General features: G+C 49.9%; 1 protein-coding gene across 1 annotated transcript; it reads left to right on the top strand.

The window, feature by feature from the left end:
* The first annotated feature begins 722 nt into the window (after positions 1 to 722).
* DHX37 (DEAH-box helicase 37) lies at positions 723 to 21,468 on the top strand. The gene is made up of 27 exons (XM_077308042.1): positions 723 to 913; positions 1,742 to 1,911; positions 2,574 to 2,686; positions 3,380 to 3,713; positions 3,914 to 4,062; positions 4,334 to 4,426; positions 5,127 to 5,223; positions 6,128 to 6,241; positions 6,605 to 6,706; positions 8,334 to 8,448; positions 8,875 to 8,970; positions 9,404 to 9,474; positions 10,228 to 10,375; positions 10,674 to 10,750; positions 11,697 to 11,929; positions 12,034 to 12,145; positions 12,767 to 12,873; positions 13,030 to 13,218; positions 13,604 to 13,728; positions 14,153 to 14,269; positions 15,103 to 15,275; positions 15,673 to 15,787; positions 16,052 to 16,189; positions 17,194 to 17,288; positions 17,807 to 17,880; positions 18,999 to 19,096; positions 19,972 to 21,468. The coding sequence occupies exons 1-27, from the start codon at positions 811 to 813 to the stop codon at positions 20,052 to 20,054; spliced, it is 3,441 nt and encodes a 1,146-aa protein (XP_077164157.1). The 5' UTR covers positions 723 to 810; the 3' UTR covers positions 20,055 to 21,468.
* The last annotated feature ends 127 nt before the right edge of the window (positions 21,469 to 21,595 follow it).

Here is a 21,595-nt window from a genome sequence, read left to right as displayed (position 1 = left end):
ACAAGCACTCTTGTCAACAAATGAACAAAGTCCACAGTGCATCAAAACAGAACCCCGTATTCATTGTTGATTGTCAAACTCGGGTAGTCAACCTGTGGTCCTCAAGATGTTCATGGACTACAATTCCCATGAGCCCCTGCCAACGTTTTCTGGCAGGGGCTCATGGGAATTGTAGTCCATGAACATCTGGAGGACCACAGGTTGACTACCCCTGCATACTGTACTGTGTTACAAGTTCTCAGGGTTCTGATTTGTTCTTACTGTTAAAAACGTTCTAGGTTCAAATCAAAATGTTATACTGTACTGCATTATGAAAGTTTCAGTGTAAACTGCTCTGAGCCACAAGGGAGGGCGGTCTACAAATATATATAAAATAAAATAAATTATTCCCAGTGGGCCTTCCTTCCTTCCTTCCTTCCATTATTCCCAATAGGAAAGTGTTTCTCCCATTATCCCCCAAGGCCTGGGTAGCCAAACTGTATGTCTCCAGATGTCCATGGACTACAGTGACCATGGGACGCTGCCAGGATGATGCTCACAGGGGCTCAAGGTCATTGTAGTCCATGGGCATCTGCCAAGCTTCAGTCCCCACCTTCAACGCGGCCCCTTTAAGGCTTACTGGAGGACTCCTGGCCATTTCCCTTCCCGCGGGCCCCGCCCCCTCCCCCGATTCGCTCCCTCTTGGCACGTGACCGCTCCCTTCCTGCCTTGCGCGAGACGCGGCGGCCGGAAGGCGGAAGTACGGGCGCTGCGAGCCTCTGGGGATCCACGTGGGTGCCTGCCTACCTGCCTGCCTGGCGCCCGGCCTCGATGGGGAAAGCGCGCAAGAGGCACAACTGGCGGGCGCGCTTGCCGGGCGAAGGCGGGCGGCGGGATGTCCCGGCCGAGGAGCCCGTGCAGCTGGAGCTGGGGGGTGAGCTCGGCCCTGCGGGGCGGGTCGCTGGGTTGGGACACCCCCTTCGCCTTTGTCTTACTTGTTATCAAGGCACGGGCTTGTAGATTTTCTTCGCACGCCTTGAAACGTCATCAGGGGCGTCCCCACGGGCGTGCAAAAATTAGTGCAAGGGGACTCCTGCGGCCGCGGGCTTTGAGGTGGTCAAGCACTGTTTGACAGCGGAGCAAATAGTTGTCATCTCTTGGCTGTGAAATTGCTGCCACTTGGGGGAGGGGGTGGAGCCCGGGGAGAGGACGGCCGTCACCTGGATATCTTGCCATTCCCTTCCAAAGCAGCCGTTTTCTTCGGGGGGATTGATCTCTGTACTCTGGAGATCGGTAGTAATCCCGGGAGATCTCCCGGCCCCGCCTGGAGGTTTCAGCCCAAAGAGCAGGAAGGCAGACGTCCTTTGCTGTCGTTTGTTCTCTAGCAGTTGGGGATAATCTGCCTCGGAACAGGGAGGTTCTGCTCATCTGTCATAGCAAACAGTGACAGCTAGACTGGGGCCTCCTGGCTCTGGGAACTCCCTGACCCTAATAACCAAGACGGCTAAAGTTGAGCCCTTGAAGACCAAGGTATAAGCTTTCATGTGAACAAGACTTCTCCAGTAAACTGCCATGTGCATGCACCCTTTTTCAGTGGCACTATGAATTGGCCTTTTGGGGGGAGATTTGCCACAGAACAGCCTGCCTCCCCTGTCAAAACAAGGAAGTGCCAGCAGCCTTCTGCCATGTCTGCATGTCCAGCAATGCTGTGTGATGCTCAGAAGTTGCAGCAACCTAACAGAGCCTTCTCTCCCGTATCCAGATGAAGCCCCCTTGAAAGGGGTGGACGAAAGCAACGCCTTGGTCCTTCCGTCACGAAAAACCAAAGGGCCGAAAAACATGTCTGAGAAACGCCCAGAAAAGAAGCCCCTGAGCAAGAAGAAGAAGAAGCTTCTGGAGAAAATTCTGGAGCAGAAGAAGAAAAAAGAAAAGGTAGACATGCAGAAGTGGCATAAAGTGCAGTAGTTCACAACTCTTCAAGTATGCCTCTTTCTCCTGGAATATGAATATATTTCTATCTTTAAATTCCACTGTTATGCCCAGTAGTACAATTCTGTACGCTAAGTTATTAGTAATGCATTTCATGTTGTGGAATCAGTAAAAGAAGTTTTGGCTTGATAGGAAATATATTTCAGCCCCCCCCCCCCAATTTCTTTTTCCCATTCACCTACACACCAAAACAAAACTGGAGAAAAGATATGTGTGTTTTATTTTCCCCCTGACTTCTGGAAATTCTACATTTCTATTAATAGGGCGAGGGTCCTTAAGCCCCCCTGCTAGAAATTTCATCTACCTTTCCGGCTTCAGTCCGTGCGGCCTTCAGCATTTTGAGCGATGCATTCCTGAGGTCTAGGAGCATGCTTTTTTGTTTTAGACAAGAGCCAATCGTTTCAGGAAGCTGAGTTTTTCATTCCCGTGTTGGACACTCATTCTCCATAGAACTACAGTGCACTCCAGTCTTGACAACTGCCTGAACAAAGTACTCCCTGTGAGGAGGGAACAAACTGTGTGGAAGAAAGGTCCAGTTCTCTGTAACTGGTGCAGCCGTACAGCGTCTGCGGTACCAGCGATTCTTGTGTGTCTTTTAATTGTAGCGTGCCGAGTTGCTAAGAAAGCTGAGTGAGGTCCAGGCTCCTGAATCCGAAATGAAGCTGTTGTACACCACCTCTAAGCTGGGGATGGGAAAGCGCCTGTTCCAGGAGCAGCGGTAAGTCACGGGCCTGTGCTGTGAGCCCACATTTGGTCATAGAGTTGGAAGGGACCTCCTGGGTCATCTAGTCCAACCCCCTGCACTATGCAGGACACTCACATCCCAATTGCTCATCCACTGTAACTTGCCACCCCTTTGCCTTACGTCCACGGGCTTCCTTTTGCAGCCTTTTTGTCCTCCGCTGATTTCCCCAGTGCCCTGATCTGGACGGCCCAGGCTAGCCTAGTCTTGCCATATCTTGGAAGCTAAGCAGGGTCAGCCCTGGTTAATACTCGGTTGGGAGACTACCCAGGACATCCTGGGGTTGCTATGCGGAGACAGGCAAGGGCCAACCACCTCTGGCGCCGGCGTGGTCTGGTGGCTAAAGAGCAGTGGACTCATCTGGAGAGCCAGGTTGGATTTCCCGGCTTCTCCACATGCAGCCAGCTGGGCCAGTCCCAGTTCTCTCAGAGCTCTCTCAGACCACCTACCTGTTGTTGGGAGAGGAAGGCGATTGTACGCCTCTTGGAGGCCTACTTGGGGACCTTGGGTTAGTGCCTGTTCTCTCAGAGCTCTGTCAGGCCTGTGTGCCTCACAGGGTGTCAGTTGTGGGGAGAAGATGGGAAGGCAATTGTAAACTGCTTTGGGACTCCCTTGGTTAGTAAACAGCGAGGTTCCAAAATCCCACTTCTCTTTTTCTTGTTGTTTCAGGACTATCCACGAAGGGAGCGGCTCCTGTCCTGAAAGGATTCGAAGCGTCGGCGGCGCAAACAGGAAAAGAAGCAGACTTGAACTAGACGTCGAGTCTGAGGACGAGGAGGAGGAGGAGGAGGAGGAGGAAGGTTCAAGTGAGCAGGAGGAAGAGCCAGAAGACAAGATGGGGAAGAGCACCCCAGTGAGCCCGAGCGTTGCTTCGGTGGCACTCCAGCAGCCGACAGGTGTCGTCACGGATCCCCCCAGCGGGCCGAAGCAGCATTCTCCGGCTCCCAAGCCCTCTTCAGAGCCTGCCGTCTTCATTCCCGTGGACAGGACTCCTGAGATTCAGGTCAGTTCTCCCCACCTTTTGCCTCACAACAGCCCTGTGAGGTAGGTGAGGCCCAGAGCGAGCAACTGGCCCAAGGTGAAGTGGAAGGCTTCCAGGGTGTCTGTCAGAGCTGCATTTCCCTGATGGTTGCCAGACACTAAGCACCCTGCCATCAACTTTCCGTAAACCTTTGACGTGGAAGTGCTTTTGTGTCCCACAAGGAAGCCCGTCTGAAGCTCCCGATCCTCGCCGAAGAGCAAGTCATCATGGAAGCCGTCAGCGAGCACCTCGTGGTCATCGTCTGCGGTGAGACCGGCAGCGGCAAAACCACTCAAGTGCCCCAATTCCTTTACGAAGCGGGATATGCCAGGTACGCATTGGAGCCGGTCACAAAATGGCTGCCCCGTCACAAAATGGCTGCCCTTCAGTCAGACAGCAAAGGTCCTTGTGGTGGCAGCTGTTGTTGTTTTTTAAAATCCACATGCCCACTTGGAAGTCTGGCTGGCCAAATGTCCCTCTTGCAAGGCCGGGAAAGGGGTTTGCAGGCGTCCCTGGGCACTGTGTTGGGGACCTTTGCGTTATAGACTCCGTTCATTCTCTTTCCCCCCCTAACTGCAAACTTTTCTTAATTTTGGTTATAGCTCCGGGGGCCTCATCGGCATCACGGAACCCCGGCGTGTTGCGGCTGTGTCCATGTCCCAGCGTGTCGCCAAGGAGATGAATTTGTCACATCGGTAAAGCTGCCTGCAAGCTCAGTTTTCTTAATGCGGGGAGGTTGACCTAGTACGCACTATTGATGTTCTTGGAAAAGGGCCACATTTCAGAGAAGTGCCACGCTAGTGGGTTAAACTCTTCCTGGTCTGAGCGAATATTCATGATCACGTGGCCCTTCCTTGCAAGCTCAGGGAAATGCCCATCACCATTTTGGGATCGGAGGGGGGCAAATTTCTTCCCGGCCAAACTGACCAGGGATTCTGGTTCTTTGGGGAAGGGGCATCATCTGAGCATGGAATTGGAACCACCGAGGGTGGGCAGGTAGTTGTGAGTTTCCTGAATTCTGCAGGGGGTTGGACTAGATGGCTCTGGAGGTCCCTTCCAGCTTGATGATTCTGTGATTCAAAGCAGAGCAATTCTGCGTGGAATATCATGTTGATTGTGGAATTCTTGGCTTCTGAGGAAAGAGTCGTGTTTCAGATTATTTCAGATCTGCCACTAAAGCCGGGCCTGTTTTTTTTTTGTTTTTGTTTTTTAAGGGGGGAGCAGTCTCCTCAAAACCCCTTCAAAAAATAAATAGCATGGCATTAGCAGCAAATTCGAAATTATTTCTCTCTCTCACACTGGCCTCCCAAGCTTCACTTCCACAGAATGTGTCCAGGTTTAGGGTTTTGTTTGCTGCCGGAACACTGCTCAACTTCCTTGATCTCCCACACCCAGGCTGGTTTCATACCAAATCCGCCATGAGGGGAACGTGACCGCCGACACCAGCATCAAGTTTATGACGGACGGGGTGCTGTTAAAAGAAATCCAGAAGGTAGGGGTGTTCCCATCAGGAGTGCAAGGAACTGGGAAGGAGGGCTGGGTGGGGGATTCTCTGCATTGTGGAGGATTTCCTGAAGTGTGACTCAAGCAGAATTCGGAACAGAGTAAGAGACCAGGAGCACTAACGTGGCTACCCATCCAGACTTAGAAAGCTCGTCTTTCTTCAATGCTTAGCTGTGGGATGCCCAGCCATTTTGTAGCCGATTCCAGTTTTGACACACTGTGGTGGACCCAGCCACAAAATGGCTGCCGCAGGAGTTGGAATCGGCCACAAAATGGCTGCCGTGGCTTACCCTCAGTCACACCGTGAAGTTCCTTGCACTGATTTTTAAAAATCAGCTTCTTATTTTGGTTAAAAGCTTCTAATCTGGCAAGACGGGTTTTATTCCCCACTCCTTCTCCACATACTGCCAGCTGGGTGACCTTGGACTAATCACAGTTCTGCCAGAGCTCTCTCAGCTTTACCTCCCTCACAGGGCATCTGTTGTGGGGAGAGGAAGGCAAGGCGATTGTAAGCCACTTTGACACTCCTTTGTGTAGTGAAAGCGGGGTATAAAACCCAACTCTCCTGCACAGTCAATCAAATCCCCCATGGCCAATCAGAAGCTTTACTGGTCACAAGCCTTAATTGGGGCCGCCTACTTTCTAAAAACACTGGGGAGGTGCCAGGAAAGAAATCAGGAGGCTACAAGGTGCCCCCATGCTTAGCTCATAATTAGGAAGGTTTAGGAAGAAATACTCAGGGAGCAGTTAGAATGAAGCACCCTCAAGCATTTGGTAGAAGTCCATGTGCTGATTCTCACCCCCATGGGTCGGATCGGTCAGTGGGTTTGGTGCAGCTGTGAGAGGGAAGAAGAGCGCAATTTTTTCCCCATTCCCGCTTTCCGTCGCTTTAGGATTTCTTGCTGTCCAAGTATCGAGTCGTTATTCTCGATGAAGCCCATGAAAGGAGTATGTACACCGATATCCTGATTGGTCTGCTCTCTCGCATCGTGCCCCTTCGGACCAAGGTGAGGAGAACCAGAAAGGTTTGGTCGTGGGCTGGTCAGGTGCTTTAAGTCTGGGATCTCCCAAGGTTTTATAGCAAGATAATTGTGCTTCCAGAGCAATGCGGGGGAAGGTAAGGCTAGTTGTTGCCGGGCAGAGTGGGACCTCCACGTTCCAGCGCAGTCTACCTCAGTGCCAATTTTGGAGAGGCAATATCAGGAGAGGACTGCCATCACCGTGCCCTGCTGGTGGGCTTCTCAGGGTCCGTAAATTGGCCACGTGGGGGAAATTACTCTGGAATTACTCTCCTCCTTGATTTGATCCGGCGAAGGGCCTTCGTCTGTTCTCCTAGTGTGTAAGAAGAGCCTGTGTTTGTGTGTTGACAGAAGGGGCATCCGCTGAAGCTGATCATTATGTCGGCCACTCTGCGCGTGGAAGACTTCACCACCAACACAAAACTGTTCCCAACGCCTCCTCCGGTTCTACAGGTAACTCTTAAGGACGCAGGTGGTGCGGCAGGTCGGGTGCTGAGACCCAGGTGCGATTCCTTCCTCAGCCACAAAACTCGTTGGTTGACCTGGAGCGTGGTCGCGTGTGTTCAGCCAAACCTACCTTACAGGGTCTTTGTGAGGGTCAAACGGGGGGAATTCTAACACAGCACAGTTAAGACCTGCTGCAGGAGGCAAAGCAAAATGGCCGTCCGCATGATGTCAAGAGCAGCAGCTTCTAATCTGGTGAGCCGAATTTGATTCCCCGCTTCTCCACGTGCAGTCAGCTGGGGGACCTCGGGCTAGACACAGTTCTCATAGAACCGTTCTCCCAGAACAGTTCTGTCAGAGCTCTCTGAGCCCCACGTCCCTCACAAGGTGCCTGTTGTGGGGAGAGGAAGGGAAGGCGATTGGAAGCCGCTTTGAGAATGAGCCGGCAGAATCCAGTAACCTTAACAGTTGTTTCAAAATTGCCTTCTATACGAAACTTGCTTGCTTCCTCTCAAATTATTGCAACCAACTGCCGGTTTGTAAGAGGAGACCCGTCTATTTCCTGCTACATCGCTAACGGTCATACCGTTATTGTCGAATGCAGTCTAGTAAAATGCTTTCCCTTTGTTCCGCAAAACCACAAGGCATGAGTTCATTCTTGGCCATTTCCTGCCAAAAAGTCAACGAGGGGGTTTCCTGTTAGCAATATATTTATGATTGATCGATCGATTGATTTCTATACCGCCGTTCTCCAACAGTCTCGCAGCGGTTTCCAACATCAGTAAATACAATAAAACCCATAAAGCATCCCATAAAAACAATTACTGATTATCACATATGAAGATACTGCCTTTTCTCTTCAAAGAAGGAAGCTTAGCCCCTTTTCATTCCCACCCTTTTCATCAGCCGACCTTCTAGCAGAGGCGTTCTCTAAGTTTTCCAGTTTGGGGTATTTAACAGCCTTGTTGCCATGTCCATTCACAAAAGTTTTCAGTTTGCTCGTCCATCAGCCCCAAGGCAGCTTTGGCTTCCAAAAGCTTCACCCCTGCAAATCTTGGTTTGATTTCGAGATTCGAGGCCATTCGCGGTCCGGGACCTGCGTGTCCGACGGAACTGTCTGAGTGAGTCCATCCCCCAGAGGGACCTGCAATACGCCAACCAGCTTGAGAGTCCACTGCCCCAAGGAAGGGCACTTAGCCTCAACCTGGGCCGTGGATTTCTCCGCCCTGGTCCCCGCTTGGTGGAATGAGCACCCAAGGGAAATCAGGACCCTGTCGGAACTCACCGAATTCCGCTGGGCCTGCAGGACAGAGCTCTTCCGCCAGGCTTATGGTTTAGGTCGGTGAAAACCCACCAATGCAATACACCCTTTCCAGATCTGGCTATATTAAACTCAGTTGTGATTTGGTTGCAGTTTTAAATGATTTAATGCTTATTGATTGATTGATTTTACTGTTAACAGGGCTTGGTTTATGTATATGCAGGGTTTGAGGTTGTACACCGCCCTGAGATGACTGGCTCAAGAGCGGTGGTCTGTAAATTAAGGAACAAGTGAAATCAATCAATGCTGGACTCGAACCCAGCTCTCCTTTTGCAGTCCAACCCGGCAGTCCTAAAACTGGCATTTCCCCTGTAGGTGGATTCCCGACAGTTCCCCGTGGCCGTCCACTTCAACAAGAAAACCCCGCTGGACGACTACACGGGGGAGTGTTTCCGGAAGGTTTGCAAAATTCACCGCATGTTACCCACGGGTAAGTTGACTGCCGAAGGGTCCCAAACAAATGCCCCTGCAACCAGCTGGGTGACCTTGGGCCAGTCACAGCACTGATAAAGCTGATAGAGCAGGAATATCAGGGCCCTCTTGGCCTCACCTCCCTCACAGGGTGACTGTTGTGGGGAGAGGAAAGGGAAGGCGAATGTAAGCCACTTTGAGACTCCTTCGGGTGGAGAAAAGCAACATAGAAGAACCAACTCTTCTTCAGAGAAAGGGGGTGGCAAGCTACCTCTGCCACTGAGCCCGGGCCCCTCCCTTGAGGCAGGATGTCCTGGCTTAGTTTCCATGACGGTCCACAGGGGTGAGATGTTTTTTGCTGAAGGGGAACCGTCTTTTTAGACCCAGATAGTGGTCCTTCTGGCCACATGTGCTCAGATCAAAGACTTTTGCTTTTTCTTTGCAGGGGGCATTTTGGTGTTCCTCACTGGCCAGGCCGAAGTGCATTCGCTCTGCAGGCGGCTGAGGAAGACTTTCCCTTTTCGCAAGAATTTGCCTCAAGGTACACACCCACCCACACGCACGCTTTCTTTCTTTACTCCTTTAGAGAGCCAGCATGGTATCATTGAAGAGCAGTAGACTCTAATCTGGAGAGCCAGGTTTGATTCTCCACTCCTCCACCCATAGCCAGCTGGTTGACCTTGGGCTAGTCACAGTCCTGTCAGAGCTGTTCTTGAAGAACAGTTCTTCTCAGAGCTCCCTCAGCCCCGCCTGTCTCGCAGGGTGTCTGATGTAGGGAGAGGAAGGGGAAAGGTATTTGTAAGCCGCTTTGGGACCCTTTCGGGTGATAAGGAGTATAAAATACCAGCTCTCTCCTCTCTGGGTTTGAATGGCCATGACGGCATGTGCTGCTTGTTTGGCGATCCAGCATCCACCATGCATTTTTGGGTCGGTACAGGTTTCTCTGTTGTGATAACTGAGACTCTTCTTTTCAGGTGGGGAAAACAAGGCGGATTCGGTGGAAGAAACGAAGAAATTTAAGAAATCCAAACGCAGGAAAAAAGTGGTATGTGGAGGTGGTTTTTCCCCCCTAAAACAAAGCTTTCCTGCTTACAGAACTACACTGGAAACAGTTTGTCATGTTGGAGAAACAAGAGTTTGACTTTTATTTAACAGCCCCAGGTGGCCTTTTAGGATTACACAAAATATTCTAAGGCAGCCTGCCTCCAGGAAAAGAAGAAAACCAATCTGTGCGAAGCTTCAGTGCCTGGTCGCCTGGAAATAACCCTTCACTCTCCCTAGGTGACCAAGCACATGACTATTTTCAGGCTTGTTCTGGAACAGATCATTACATTAGCAATGAATTGTTCTTCTTTTATTTATGTGAACTGTATATAACAATATGTCCTCTCTCTGGTGACTCAGGGTGGGTTACGGCAGATCAAAAATACACATGAAATCAAATCAAAAACTAATTTAATATGTTAAAAACGTTAAATATTGCCCGATTTTCACTATCCTCTCATCAAGGGCGGGGAAGGGTCATAGGACCCTACAGTTGGAGTAAATTCAGTGGATTGCCAGCAGGGGAGGCCAGCCCTTTGAGGTGTTGTTTAGGCCCCCAGCCATAGGCCTGGCGGAAGAGCTGTTTTCCAAGCCCTGCGGAACAGATTAAGGTCCCATGGGGCTCTGATCTCAGTCGGCAGAGTGTTCCACCAGACCGAAAAAGCCCTGGCCCCAGTTGAGGCCAACGTTCTGGGATTTAAAGCTTAGAAAGCCCTTCCTGTCCCTCCCACCACCCCCTTGTGTTTTTTTCTAGACGCTACCGAAAATCGATCTGGACAACTACTCCGTGATGCCGGTGGACGAAGGAGACGAGGACAGAGACGCCGGCAATGAGGACGAAGACGACGCTGACCTTGCGGGCTCGGATCTCGATCTCGACTTGGGAGATGATGATTCGGAAGGTAGTTTGCCTTTTGGGGTTATAGGATGTTCACTGTTGAAGACCAAACTTCATGGGATGTTTCATTGCGTTGCACTTTGAGGGCTTGGTACGTTGTTCTCCGTTTTCTCTTCATAATGAACCTCAGGGCTGACTAGGGATTTGAGCCCGGGCTTTCCCAGACCTATTCGGACAGTCTCAGCTCTTTGGGGCAGAGATTTCTTGTGAATCCTGATGGGGATGACCACTGATCAGTCCATCAGCAGTCTTCCTGAATGTATAATTTGGTGTGTGCGTGTCTTTGTTTCACGGGGACACAGGTGAGAAACCAGATTCTTCCCTTCCGCTGTACGTTCTTCCGCTCTACTCCCTGTTGGCGCCAGAAAAACAAGCCAAGGTAAGAAAAAAAATTAAATCCTCCTTTTTATCTCAAGAAAAATCTGGGGTTGCAGTGAAAATAGAATTAGAAGATACACCGCTGTTGCCTCGTGGTGGCATCAAATTTTTCCCAAAGTGAGAAAAGTGCATCATTGAACCAATATTATAGGAAAGCATTTCTGGCCATGGCAGCAAACTCTGAAGCACGAGGCCTCTGATTGATACCTTTGCCTCTGGTCATCAGACAATAATCCTTAAAGGATTTCATCTTAATAAGGAATAGTTATTGCATCGCAGAATCAGGAGTTATCCTGGAATATCATTCGTTTGACCTACAAGGAAGGCCGATGGACCAAAAGACGTCCATTCAGGATCAACGATGGCCAGGGTCAATATCTATCGCTTTTTAAAATCTGCTTTGGAATAAATACACACATATTTTTGTATAGCTGTAAATAATGCTTTTAATTTGACTAACAGAACTATTGGGCCTCGACATTCAGATCTTTTAAATCTTTGCGTTCTTAATTCCGTTCTGTTGAGGATTAAATTCTCCCTGCCCCTTGTTTTTTTTCTTTTTTCCCACTGACGCCAATCTTCTGTAGCACAATTAAATCACAGTAGCACCTTGTGGCGCAGAGTGGTAATGCAGCAGACATGCAGTCTGAAGCTCTGCCCACGAGGCTGGGAGTTTAATCCCAGCAGCTGGTTCAAGGTCGACTCAGCCTTCCATCCTTCCGAGGTCGGTAAAATGAGTACCCAGCTTGCTGGGGGGTAAACGGTAATGACTGGGGAAGGCACTGGCAAACCACCCCGTATTGAGTCTGCCATGAAAACGCTGGAGGGCGTCACCCCAAGGGTCAGACATGACTTGGTGCTTGCACAGGGGATACCTTTATCTTTAGCTCTTTTAAGGTGCTACTGGACTCTGATTTTATTGTCCAGTCTTCTGTGTTTCATCCCAGGTTTTCAGGCCCCCTCCTCCCGGGACACGGCTCTGTGTCGTGGCTACCAACGTGGCTGAGACGTCTCTGACAATCCCTGGCATCAAGTACGTGGTGGACAGTGGGAGGGTCAAGAAGCGTTTCTACGACAAAATCACCGGGGTCTCGTCTTTCAAAGTCACCTGGACATCTCAGGCTTCCGCCAACCAGCGGGCCGGCCGAGCAGGCCGCACGGAACCAGGCCACTGTTACAGGTGAGCGGCCATTTTGTGGACGGGGAGCCCCGGGGGATTCTGGGAGAAGCTGCCTCTCTGTTGTGTGTCCCCCCCTTCCCAATCGCCCCATCTCTTTGTGGCAGGCTGTACTCTTCGGCTGTCTTCAGCGACTTCGAGAAGTTCACCCCTCCAGAGATCACCAGGCGACCCGTGGAAGATTTGATTTTGCAGATGAAGGCACTGAATATTGAAAAGGTGGGCCCAGGGTCTGTCCTTGTTGGGCAGGGAAGGGGACTGCAGACCCGGCTGCATTGTACGCCACAGATCTCAAAGTGCCAGGAAGATTCCCCCCCACACACACACACACACACCCTGGCTTTGCCACCTGGGCTGCTCTGTGGCAGAGTCCATTTAGTTATTTATTTAGTTTAAGGTTTATATCCCAGACGGCTCATGGTAGGTCCAAAAACATAATAAGAATATCCCCAATAAAACCCATCGCTAAAAGCCAGGATAACGCAGCATTCTAGTGCATCGTGGCCAAAAAATAACAGTCTTCTGATCCTCCAGAGTAGCGATCCCCAACCTGTGGGCCGCGGACCACATGTGGTCATTCGACTAATTGGAGGTGGGCCGTGAAGGATGCCTTCTCCCCCCCCCCCCCGGCCCTTTACGATATATAAAAATCTGAATTGACTCCCACCCATTCGGGAAACCCTTCCAGGGCCGTCAAGAAACCGCTAGCATTGGGGCCGGCTTAAATATTGCTCCGTATCGCGTGGCTGGATCTGAATCTGAACAATCCTTACCCTGTTTTTTTGGAAGCCCCCCGTCCTCCCCACCCCTTTAACAGTGGCTGTCCCCTTGCGTTTGTAGGTGGTCAACTTTCCTTTCCCGACCCCCCCGCCGACTGACGCGCTTGTGGCAGCTGAGGAATTGCTGATCGCTCTGGGGGCTTTGCGAGAGCCCCCCAGATCTGGGAGGTATCTCAGCCTTTTCGATGTTCCCTGAATTATTTGTCTCCTGCCACCGCTATCCTGCTCATACTTCCTTTTGGCGGTCTCCATCAGCGTAAATGCACTTTAAGGGGTCAGCGCTTGGTGGCTTAATCGCATCTGGGAAACGCTCCCTTTTTCTAGGCCGAGGAAACTGCAGGAAGCCAAGCTGTCCTCTCCCATCAGCCCCCTGGGGGCCACCATGGCGTCATTTCCGGTGGCGCCCCGATACGCCAAGATGCTCTCCCTCAGCAAACAGCACGGCTGCCTGGCCTACGTCATCACCTTGGTGTCCGCCTTGACCGTTCGTGAAATTTTCGAAGAGTTTGACAGGTGAGGCTGCGCCCGGAAGCGTTCTGCACAGGTCTCCGTGAAACGCCGGCCGGCTCAATCCCCTGTGGCGAGCATCACTGTGCTGCAGGCAAACAGGGAGAACAGGCTGAAGTCCATTTCTCTGTGTTGGTGCTTTTAGGTTCTTCATCCTCGTTTTGTTTTTAAAGCAGACTTGTATTCGCTGTGCTTGAAAGCAGCGCTCAAGTTTTGCAGGGAAAAAACTTGCTTGCTTGATTTCTTTAAGTGATTTGCAGGGAAAATAAGTTAATCGGGGAGGTTGGGTTGGGGGCTAGATGGTGGTTGTGGCCACGGAGACAGTAAAAGCAGCCAAACTGCAGACCCCGGATGATTTTGTTTTTTTGTGTGTGTGTTCCCTTTGCTACAGACCTGCCGTGAGCGAAGCCGAGCAGGAGATGCTCAAGGGGAAAAGGGCGCGGGTGGTGCAGATGCAGCGGATCTGGGCCGGGCAGAGACCCGCTCAGAAACTCGGAGACCTCATGGTAATGCTAGGTATGCTGTTCAAATCAAAGCCCCCCTTTCCTAATTTAGAAGAGCATAATCTTTGTTTCTTGATTGGTGGAAGCAAGCCTCGGTATATGTCTTTTGTGCGAGCTACAAACCCAGCTTGCCAGATTAGAAGTCCGGCTCCCATCCACCAAGGCTCCTCTCACTTCCTGGGGGGGTGACCAGGAGGCGTGGCCAGATGACATCATTTCCTGGTACCTCGAAGGAAGCCTGAAAAATATTTCAGCTGTGCTTTGATGGTCAAAAAGTTGAAAACGGCTGTCTTGGATTGTAGCAATGTAACAGATTCAGGTTACATGGTGACTCCTTTCCCCTCTCAACGTAGCCTCTGCACCTTAGCGCCTTTGCCGGGCGTCACAGCCGTTTGTTGTATCTCTGACCCGTCACCTGTTGTGACTTTCCGTGGCAGGAGCCGTGGGGGCCTGCGAGTACGCCGGTTGCACGCCCAGCTTCTGCGACGCCAACGGCCTGCGCTACAAAGCCATGGTGGAAATCCGGCGATTGCGGGGCCAGCTCACGACGGCAGGTAAAGCCCCCTGGGGACCGTGCTCGGCCCTCCATCACCCTCTGCCATTGTGGTATACTTTGGGAAGAGGCTGCAGCTCACGAGCAGAGCATCCGCTTGGCAGGCAGGAGGTCCCCGGTTCAATCTTCAGCATCACAGAGTTAAAAGGTTCTGGTGATCGGTGATGTGAAAGACGGCTGCTTGAAGAACTGCTGCTAGTCTGAGTGGGCAGTACCGACCTTGGTATAATGCTAGGTTCATACGTACAACATAACCAGCATGAGGTCCCTGGTACGAAGGGGGATGATCCTGCGTTGAGCAGGGGGTTGGACGAGATGGCCTGTATGGCCCCTTCCAACTCTATGATTCTATGAACCTCTTTTTGCTAACGGTCCATCGTACCTGTTAAGAGACCTAACTAGATAGCTGTTGTCTGCAGTCCTCCTCCATCCAGTTCCCCTTCAAAGAACAGGATGTCTCCTGTTGAGCCAATCAGGGCCCTGGAGAAGATAATTTGAAAATCATCAGGAAGTTCCTCTCCTATCCATGCTAAATATACATCTCCTCTGATGCCCCCTGCAGGACAACCTTTATATTCAGCTCAGTTATGCACACTGAAGCTTTTGCGCATCCCATCATGAAGTCAGTCCCCTCCCCTAGTCCTGCCTTCCCCAGGCTCCGTTCCCAAAAACTCCAGGTATTTCCCAGCCACCAACTGGGAGACCCAGTTTTATTTTTCTGCATTGTAGCCCAGCAGATGTTTTCTAGCAATTGCCTGGGCCTTCTTAATCCCCTCCTGCTCTCTCTGCCCTTCTGAGTCTCTTCCTTGTACTTTTTTTCTCATGTGCTTCAAGTGAACTCCATCTGCCCCAATGCCAACCTCTTTGTTGACCCCAAGATGAAGCCCCCGACGGAGACGCAGGTGACCTATTTGCGGCAGATCGTTCTCGCGGGGCTCGGAGACCACGTTGCCCGAAAGATCCAAGCGGAGGAGGTCGTCGATGAGAAGAGGAAACATGGTTACAAGGTAGAGTGTGGTGGCCCCCCTTGTCAGTTGAGTTTCTCCCTTGCCTTTTCCTGTAATAATCTGCACCTGACGGCACTGTTCTGCCCGTTTAAGACAGCCAAGGCCCCGAAAGACTCACTTTGGAAATACAAAACCACTTGGGAAACCAGCTCATCGAAGAGCCGCCTCTCTGTTTGAGTTCCTGATCTTGGACACGTTTGTTGCCTCTCTGAGTTGATGATCTGGACATTTCCCGATTTGGAGAAGAGGGATCCAGGGCAGGAACTCATACTGAGAGACAACGGATTCAAGTAGATAGCTCTGTTGGTCAGAAGCAGCAGAATAAATTTTGAGTCCGGGGGCTCTTCTTAGCCCAACAAAAGGCTCAGCCTGTTTTCCCTTCTGTGTGCTCCTGTAGACTCCCCTGCTGGACGATCCGGTCTTCATCCACCCAAGCTCCGTCCTCTTCAAGCAACTGCCCGAGTTTGTGGTCTATCAGGAAATCGTTGAAACCACAAAAATGTACATGAAAGGTAAGTGGCCGCTCCATTTCCGGGTCTCCTTTCTCCGGGGTTAGCGACACAGGCAGGTTTGTCAGCAGTAATGTTAATGTTGTGGACATTCCCTTCGGGATAAGCAGGTTCAAAGTCACTGGTGTTATAAGGGATTTTGAGAATGTTTGCAGTTCAGAACTGGTGGATTGAGTGTTTCCAAGGGCCAAACTGAGGAAAACTTCGGGGTTTTCTTTCTCCTTTTTTACCAACTGCTTTTTGCACCTCCTTTCCAATCTCCTGCAGGCGTTTCAGCCGTCGAGCCGGAATGGATCCCCCTCCTCTTGCCTCTGTACTGCCACTTCGAGAAGCCGCAAGAGCAGCCGCCCCCCTCCTACTGCCCTGAGACGGGCAGCGTCAGATGCCACAGGCCGAGCGTCTTCTGTGAGTTTTGTGGGGCTACGTTTCTCGGTGGGAGCTAATGTTTCGCCGTTTGATGTTTTAGGATACAATAAGAAAGTCTTCACAGTATAAAGACTCCTAAACTTTTCCAGCCCGAATTCTAGCCTATCATGGCAGGCAGAGGCACAAAATGGCTGCCACAAGAGGCAGCCAGCCACAAAATGGCTGCCGAAACTCATCTTCCAGCACACAGTGAAAATCTTTGTAGTGGGAGACCAGCGGCTGCCAAAGCAGCATTTTAAAGAAATCGACACAGCCAATCATAGCTCCAGTGGGTGGTTAAAAGCTTGGAGGAGGAGCTGGTTTTTTTATATCCTGTTTTTTACTACTTGAAGGAGTCCCAAAGCGGCTTCCCTTCTTCTCCCCTGAGAGGCAGGTGGGGCTGAGAGTTCTGAGAGAATTGCTCTGTGAGAACAGCTCTATGAGAACTTGGACCGGTCCACGGTCACCCAGCTGGCTGCATGTGGAGGAGTGGGAAATGACACCCAGTTCTCCAAGGTTGAGTCCGCCACTCTTGGGCCATTACACCATGGTCGGCTTCGTTTGTTAGGCAATGATGTAAGTTGGAAGTACAAATCCTTCTGATTAAATGCAGTTTGGCATGGCCGGTCCCTTCCTCTTTGAAAGAGAGCAAATTGAGTGCTTGAGGGCTTTTTGAGCGGTTTCTTGACTGCCCTGGAAACGTTTACTGAATAAACTGAAGTTAATTATTTTATGAGTGTATGAAACATGTATTGAGTTATGTGGCCATATATGGCCATGTTGCCCTGCCCCTCCTTCCCAAAATGGCCAGTGATTGGCCTGGAGGGGGTGGGGAGGGGCCCCAGGTGGGCATGTCCACAGCTCTGCTTCCCAACCATATTCTGCACAATTTTGCCACTTCTGGAGCCTGAAGAATGTTTCTGGGGTTTTTCTCAATGGTAAAAAAGTTGAGAGAGGCTGCTCTAACACATCCACCCAACCCCCCACCCCCACCCTCTCTGCAGATCGAATAGGGTGGCAGCTCCCTCCGGTGGAGGTGGATTACCCGGAAGGCATCGACCGCTACAAATACTTCGCCAAGTTCTTCCTGGAAGGGAAGGTGTGTGCGCGTTTCTCTCCTTGCTTGCTTGCTTGATTTCTTTAAGTGATTTGCTTTCTTCCTCCCCAAAAACCTGCTCCTGCATGACTTGCAAGGGACAGAAAGAATGCTGTGAATGCAATGTAAATTGCCCACATGGAAAACAAGCCAGGGCGTAAAACTTGGAGCAGAATTAAGATCTGTAAAGGGCCGCAGGCTAGAAGCAAATATAGAACAGCTTAAAAAAATAATAAAGCCGTTGGTTAAACACCTGGGCAGAACCCTGTCTTGGCAGCTGAAGGGCAGTAAGGTGAATGCAGAGGAAATCTCAAAGGGAGGAATGGATCTCAACCACTGGGGGCCACCACTAAAAAGCCCTTTCATCAGTGCTCATCTCGCCTGTCAATGCCCCGGGATGCAGGAGACTGACTGGTGAAGTAGACAGACCCGCCCTACTTAATTCCTCCCAGTAATAATTTTGAAAGCCGTTCCTTGCATGTGGACTTCTTTTTAAAACATGTGCCTGTGTCTCCTTCTAGGTCTTTAAAAAATTGGGCTCCTTCAGCCGCTGCCTGCTGTCCAATCCGGTCATAATGCTGAAAGCTTGGTCCAAGTAAGTTTTGGCACCTGGAGGGGGGAGGATTGCTTGTTTTCCGAACATCATAGTAAAACAAAGAGCCAAGTTGTGAAAGATCCACGGGCGGGATCCGCCTCTGCTTTTTTGGCGAAACACAGTGTCCCACGGTGCAAGTTAAAAGCACTCTGTTATACTAAAAATACATGCGTGCATTACAAAATAATTTAAAAGAATTTTCAGCCCACTGCCTCACAGGATGAAATTGTTCAAAAGTATCACATTTGGACTGTACACAACCATTCCCTGAGTCACAGTCGCTAATTTCAAATAATTGGTCTAACTCCTTTTGAAACAATTATTTCTTGGCTCTGGAGCTACTGGGCATTACATAATGTGCATGCTTGGTGTTGTGGTTGAGTGACAGCCTCTAATCCGGAGAGCCTGCTTTGATTCCCCGTTCCTCCACGTGCTGCCAGTTGGATGACCTTGTGCGAGTCAGTCCTGTTAGAATTGTTTTCACAGAGCTCTCAGCCCTACTTCCCTCACAGGGTGTCTGTTGTGAGGAGAGGAAGGGAAGGCGATTGTAAGCTGCTTTGAGATTCCTTCGGGTAGAGAAAAGTGGCATATAAGAACCAACTCTTCTTCTTCAGTAATCTCAGGGCTCTCTCAGCCCCACCTCCCTCACAGGGTGTCTCTTGTGGTGAGAGGAAGGGAAGTCGATTGTAAGCCACTGAGACTCCTTCAGGTGATGAAAAGCAGGGTATAAAATCCAGCTCTTCCTCTTCTGTTTGACCACTGAAGAAAGCTGTTTGAACACTCTGAACACAGCTTGCTCCTTCTTGAGTTCTTCAGCGTATTCACTATTACAGACTTAGGATACATTTCTTTACCCTCCTTCTCCAAATCCACAAATTATCAAGTCATTCTTTTCACTTTCCTGCAAAAAAAAAAAAAAAATCAGTAAAGGTTTTCCCGTTTGCAGTAAAAGACGTTATATCCTTTTCCCTGATCCAAAACGTTAGTCCGGCCGTCCCTGCAAATGCCAGCCTTCTCATCGTCCTCTGAATTCTGATTTGGTTTGAAACTTCGGAGCATCTGCTTGGTTTTATGTTCTTGCCATAATGGCCGTTTGTCTCTCTTTCGAATCCCCGCAGACTCCAGCCGAGGACAGAGTCCCTCCTGACAGCTCTGGTGTCTGAAAACGCCGACAACCGGGATGCGTTACTGGCGGCCTGGGACAGGAACCCCAAATGTAAGCCCTGAGAACGTACTAGCCGCTTTCGTCTACTTTGTTGAACCTCGCTGCAAAGGCCTGAAAACACAGCTGCCTTTGGACCGTCTGAGAGCCCAGCGTCAGCTTTCATGGGGCAGCTGGCTCTGAAAATTCCCCATCCTTGTAGTTGTAGTAGAATTGTAGTTGAGGGGTAGAGCTCATTTCAAAAACCCCGTGAATTGAACAGGTTTCCCCGTCACCCGTGGCAACGGCCCCATAGTGTGAATGGCAGGTGGATCCTGAATAGTAATTTGCACAGAGAGATAACAAGCAACCTCTTTGAAAAGTGGGTGATTGTGCTGTGCCTTTCCATTGCACAGGTGATCCAACCGTGCAAAATTTGTGTGGAATTACTCATCCTAGAAGCTGTTAGGGAGCAGTTACTTGCCAAAACAGTGACTCATGCAGAGTTGCAGCAGGAGTTTCTTATACGGGTGATCCTTGGGGCTTTCTAGAACCTTGCCTCGTTTAAGTTAGATTCATGTAATTGTCATGGCACACTAACAGATGGCTTGTCCTGGGAATTCTGGTTGATGAGCAATTTGAAAAGGAAACATGAAAATTAACAAGCAGGCTTTTTCCTTAGGCAGATTGTGAGTGGGTGGGCAGAAGGAATTGCTCGTCTCTTGTGGCCCTTTCTTGCATGCCCAGGGGAATGCTCATCGTCACTTTGACCGTTTATGCACTGTATCTCTTGATGTAAGGTCAGACCATAACTTGCCCCATCCACCATCAATACCACAGCATGATTTTAAAACACTCCAGAAAGTTTCATCCAGCTGTGTTGGCCGGACTTTCCAGAAAGCTGCCTTCCATTAATGGCCCATCTCTCACAAATTATTATTCTGTTTCAGATTTGCTGGCGGAGTATTGCCAGTGGATCCCAGAAGCGGCACATGAAAACGTCTCTAAAATCTGGCCACCAGTAACATCATGAACTGCCAAAGCAAGTCCCTGTACACAAATGTCGCTCCTAGACCAATTGTAGCTGCAAAGGCCCAACAGAAAAAGAGAGACCTGTATTTGCAAGGGAGAGACCAGCTTGCTCGTGGACAAACAGGCAAATGTGTATTCACTTGCACAGTTCCTTGCAGTGAGTTTGAGTTGATGAGCAACTCGCATGTGTTTTACTGGAGGGAGCAAATCCACGGCTGCAAAAGGACATGCACACAAATGCTCTTCTTCCCTCAGTAGAATTGGGGATATAGTCATGTGCATTTGTTGGAGGTCTAATGTACACCTTTTAAACAACATGTGCAACATCACCAGATCATAGAAAATGAATCTAACATGCGCAAAGGTGCTTTGGTGTTTTCACAGAGCAAATGAGAGGTCTGAGGTTTAATTCTGAGCCCGAGTGGCTTGATCACTTCTCAGTTTCACAGCAAGGCAGCTGACAGAAGGAGAGAGCGGCAAACTGTGCTGAGAAACACATTATAACAAGAGGGATCGCCTTGAAATGCAATGCCAGGAGAGGAATTTCAAGGTCATCTGCAAGCCTCGATCTCAAGTTGGATGCTGAAATAAAAGACGTTCTGCACCAAGGACTGAATTCAGTAGAAGACCATCCCAAGCATTCCGCTGACAGGTTCATCACAACGGCTGCTGGCTGGATAATTTTTAGCTTTTTCCTTTGGAGATAAAAACTTCAGGCTGTATTAGTTTGCTTGTTTGCGAGGGGTGCAGAAGATCCTTGAGTTTATCATAATCTCCCTTGAGGTTCAGACACGCTGTGAAAACCCTCATCAAGAGACGGAAGCAAGCAGGGTCCTCCTAACTCACAAAAACAGTGGGTCGTGCTCCCCCCCCCCCCCAAAAAAGTGGCCTTTTCTGTTTATTTGTTCTCAGCCATGATTTATACATCCCGGAATGTGTCTTTTCCCTTTTGACATGTCATGTTTAAGAACGCATATTTTTGCAAATTGAAAAACAGGACAAAGGATGCATTTTTCTGAGATGTGGTTATGAATGAGAACCGCATATCCTTTAGAGTCACTTAGGAAACGTCGTGAAGTTTGCTTTATGCACGTCCTTCCTTAAGGGGGTGATTGTACACTGCTGCCAGGGGGTTGGGATTTGTGAGCTGTACCCCAGGGCCGGTAGTGTAGCTTCTTTCCTGCCACTGGGCAAGAGCCAGGTTTTAGCTGGCCGGGTGGCTTCAAGCAAATGAAATTTCCCTTCCGGAAAAGGAAGTTTTCAAAACAGTCCTTTGTGGGGCACAATTTTGTGGTAATCGAAAGGAGCGTACCCCTGCAAATAAGAGATACTTTGACTGTGTCAATTCACCATGGATCACATGTCCATAATTTTGTATTATATGCTGTTTTCTGAAATAAAGTGTCCTTTATCTACTTGTGTTTGTCCCTTTGTTACAGAAGTCTGCAAAAACAGCTTGTGTGTCTGCAAACCGGGAACGTTTTGGGGCATGCTTTTTTGAAACAAATATGTAGATGCATGGTACCCACAGGCACAATATGT

Source organism: Paroedura picta, chromosome 13 (genome assembly GCF_049243985.1).
Source record: "Paroedura picta isolate Pp20150507F chromosome 13, Ppicta_v3.0, whole genome shotgun sequence".
Lineage (NCBI taxonomy): Eukaryota > Metazoa > Chordata > Lepidosauria > Squamata > Gekkonidae > Paroedura > Paroedura picta.
This window is presented reverse-complemented; position numbering and strand designations above follow the sequence as displayed.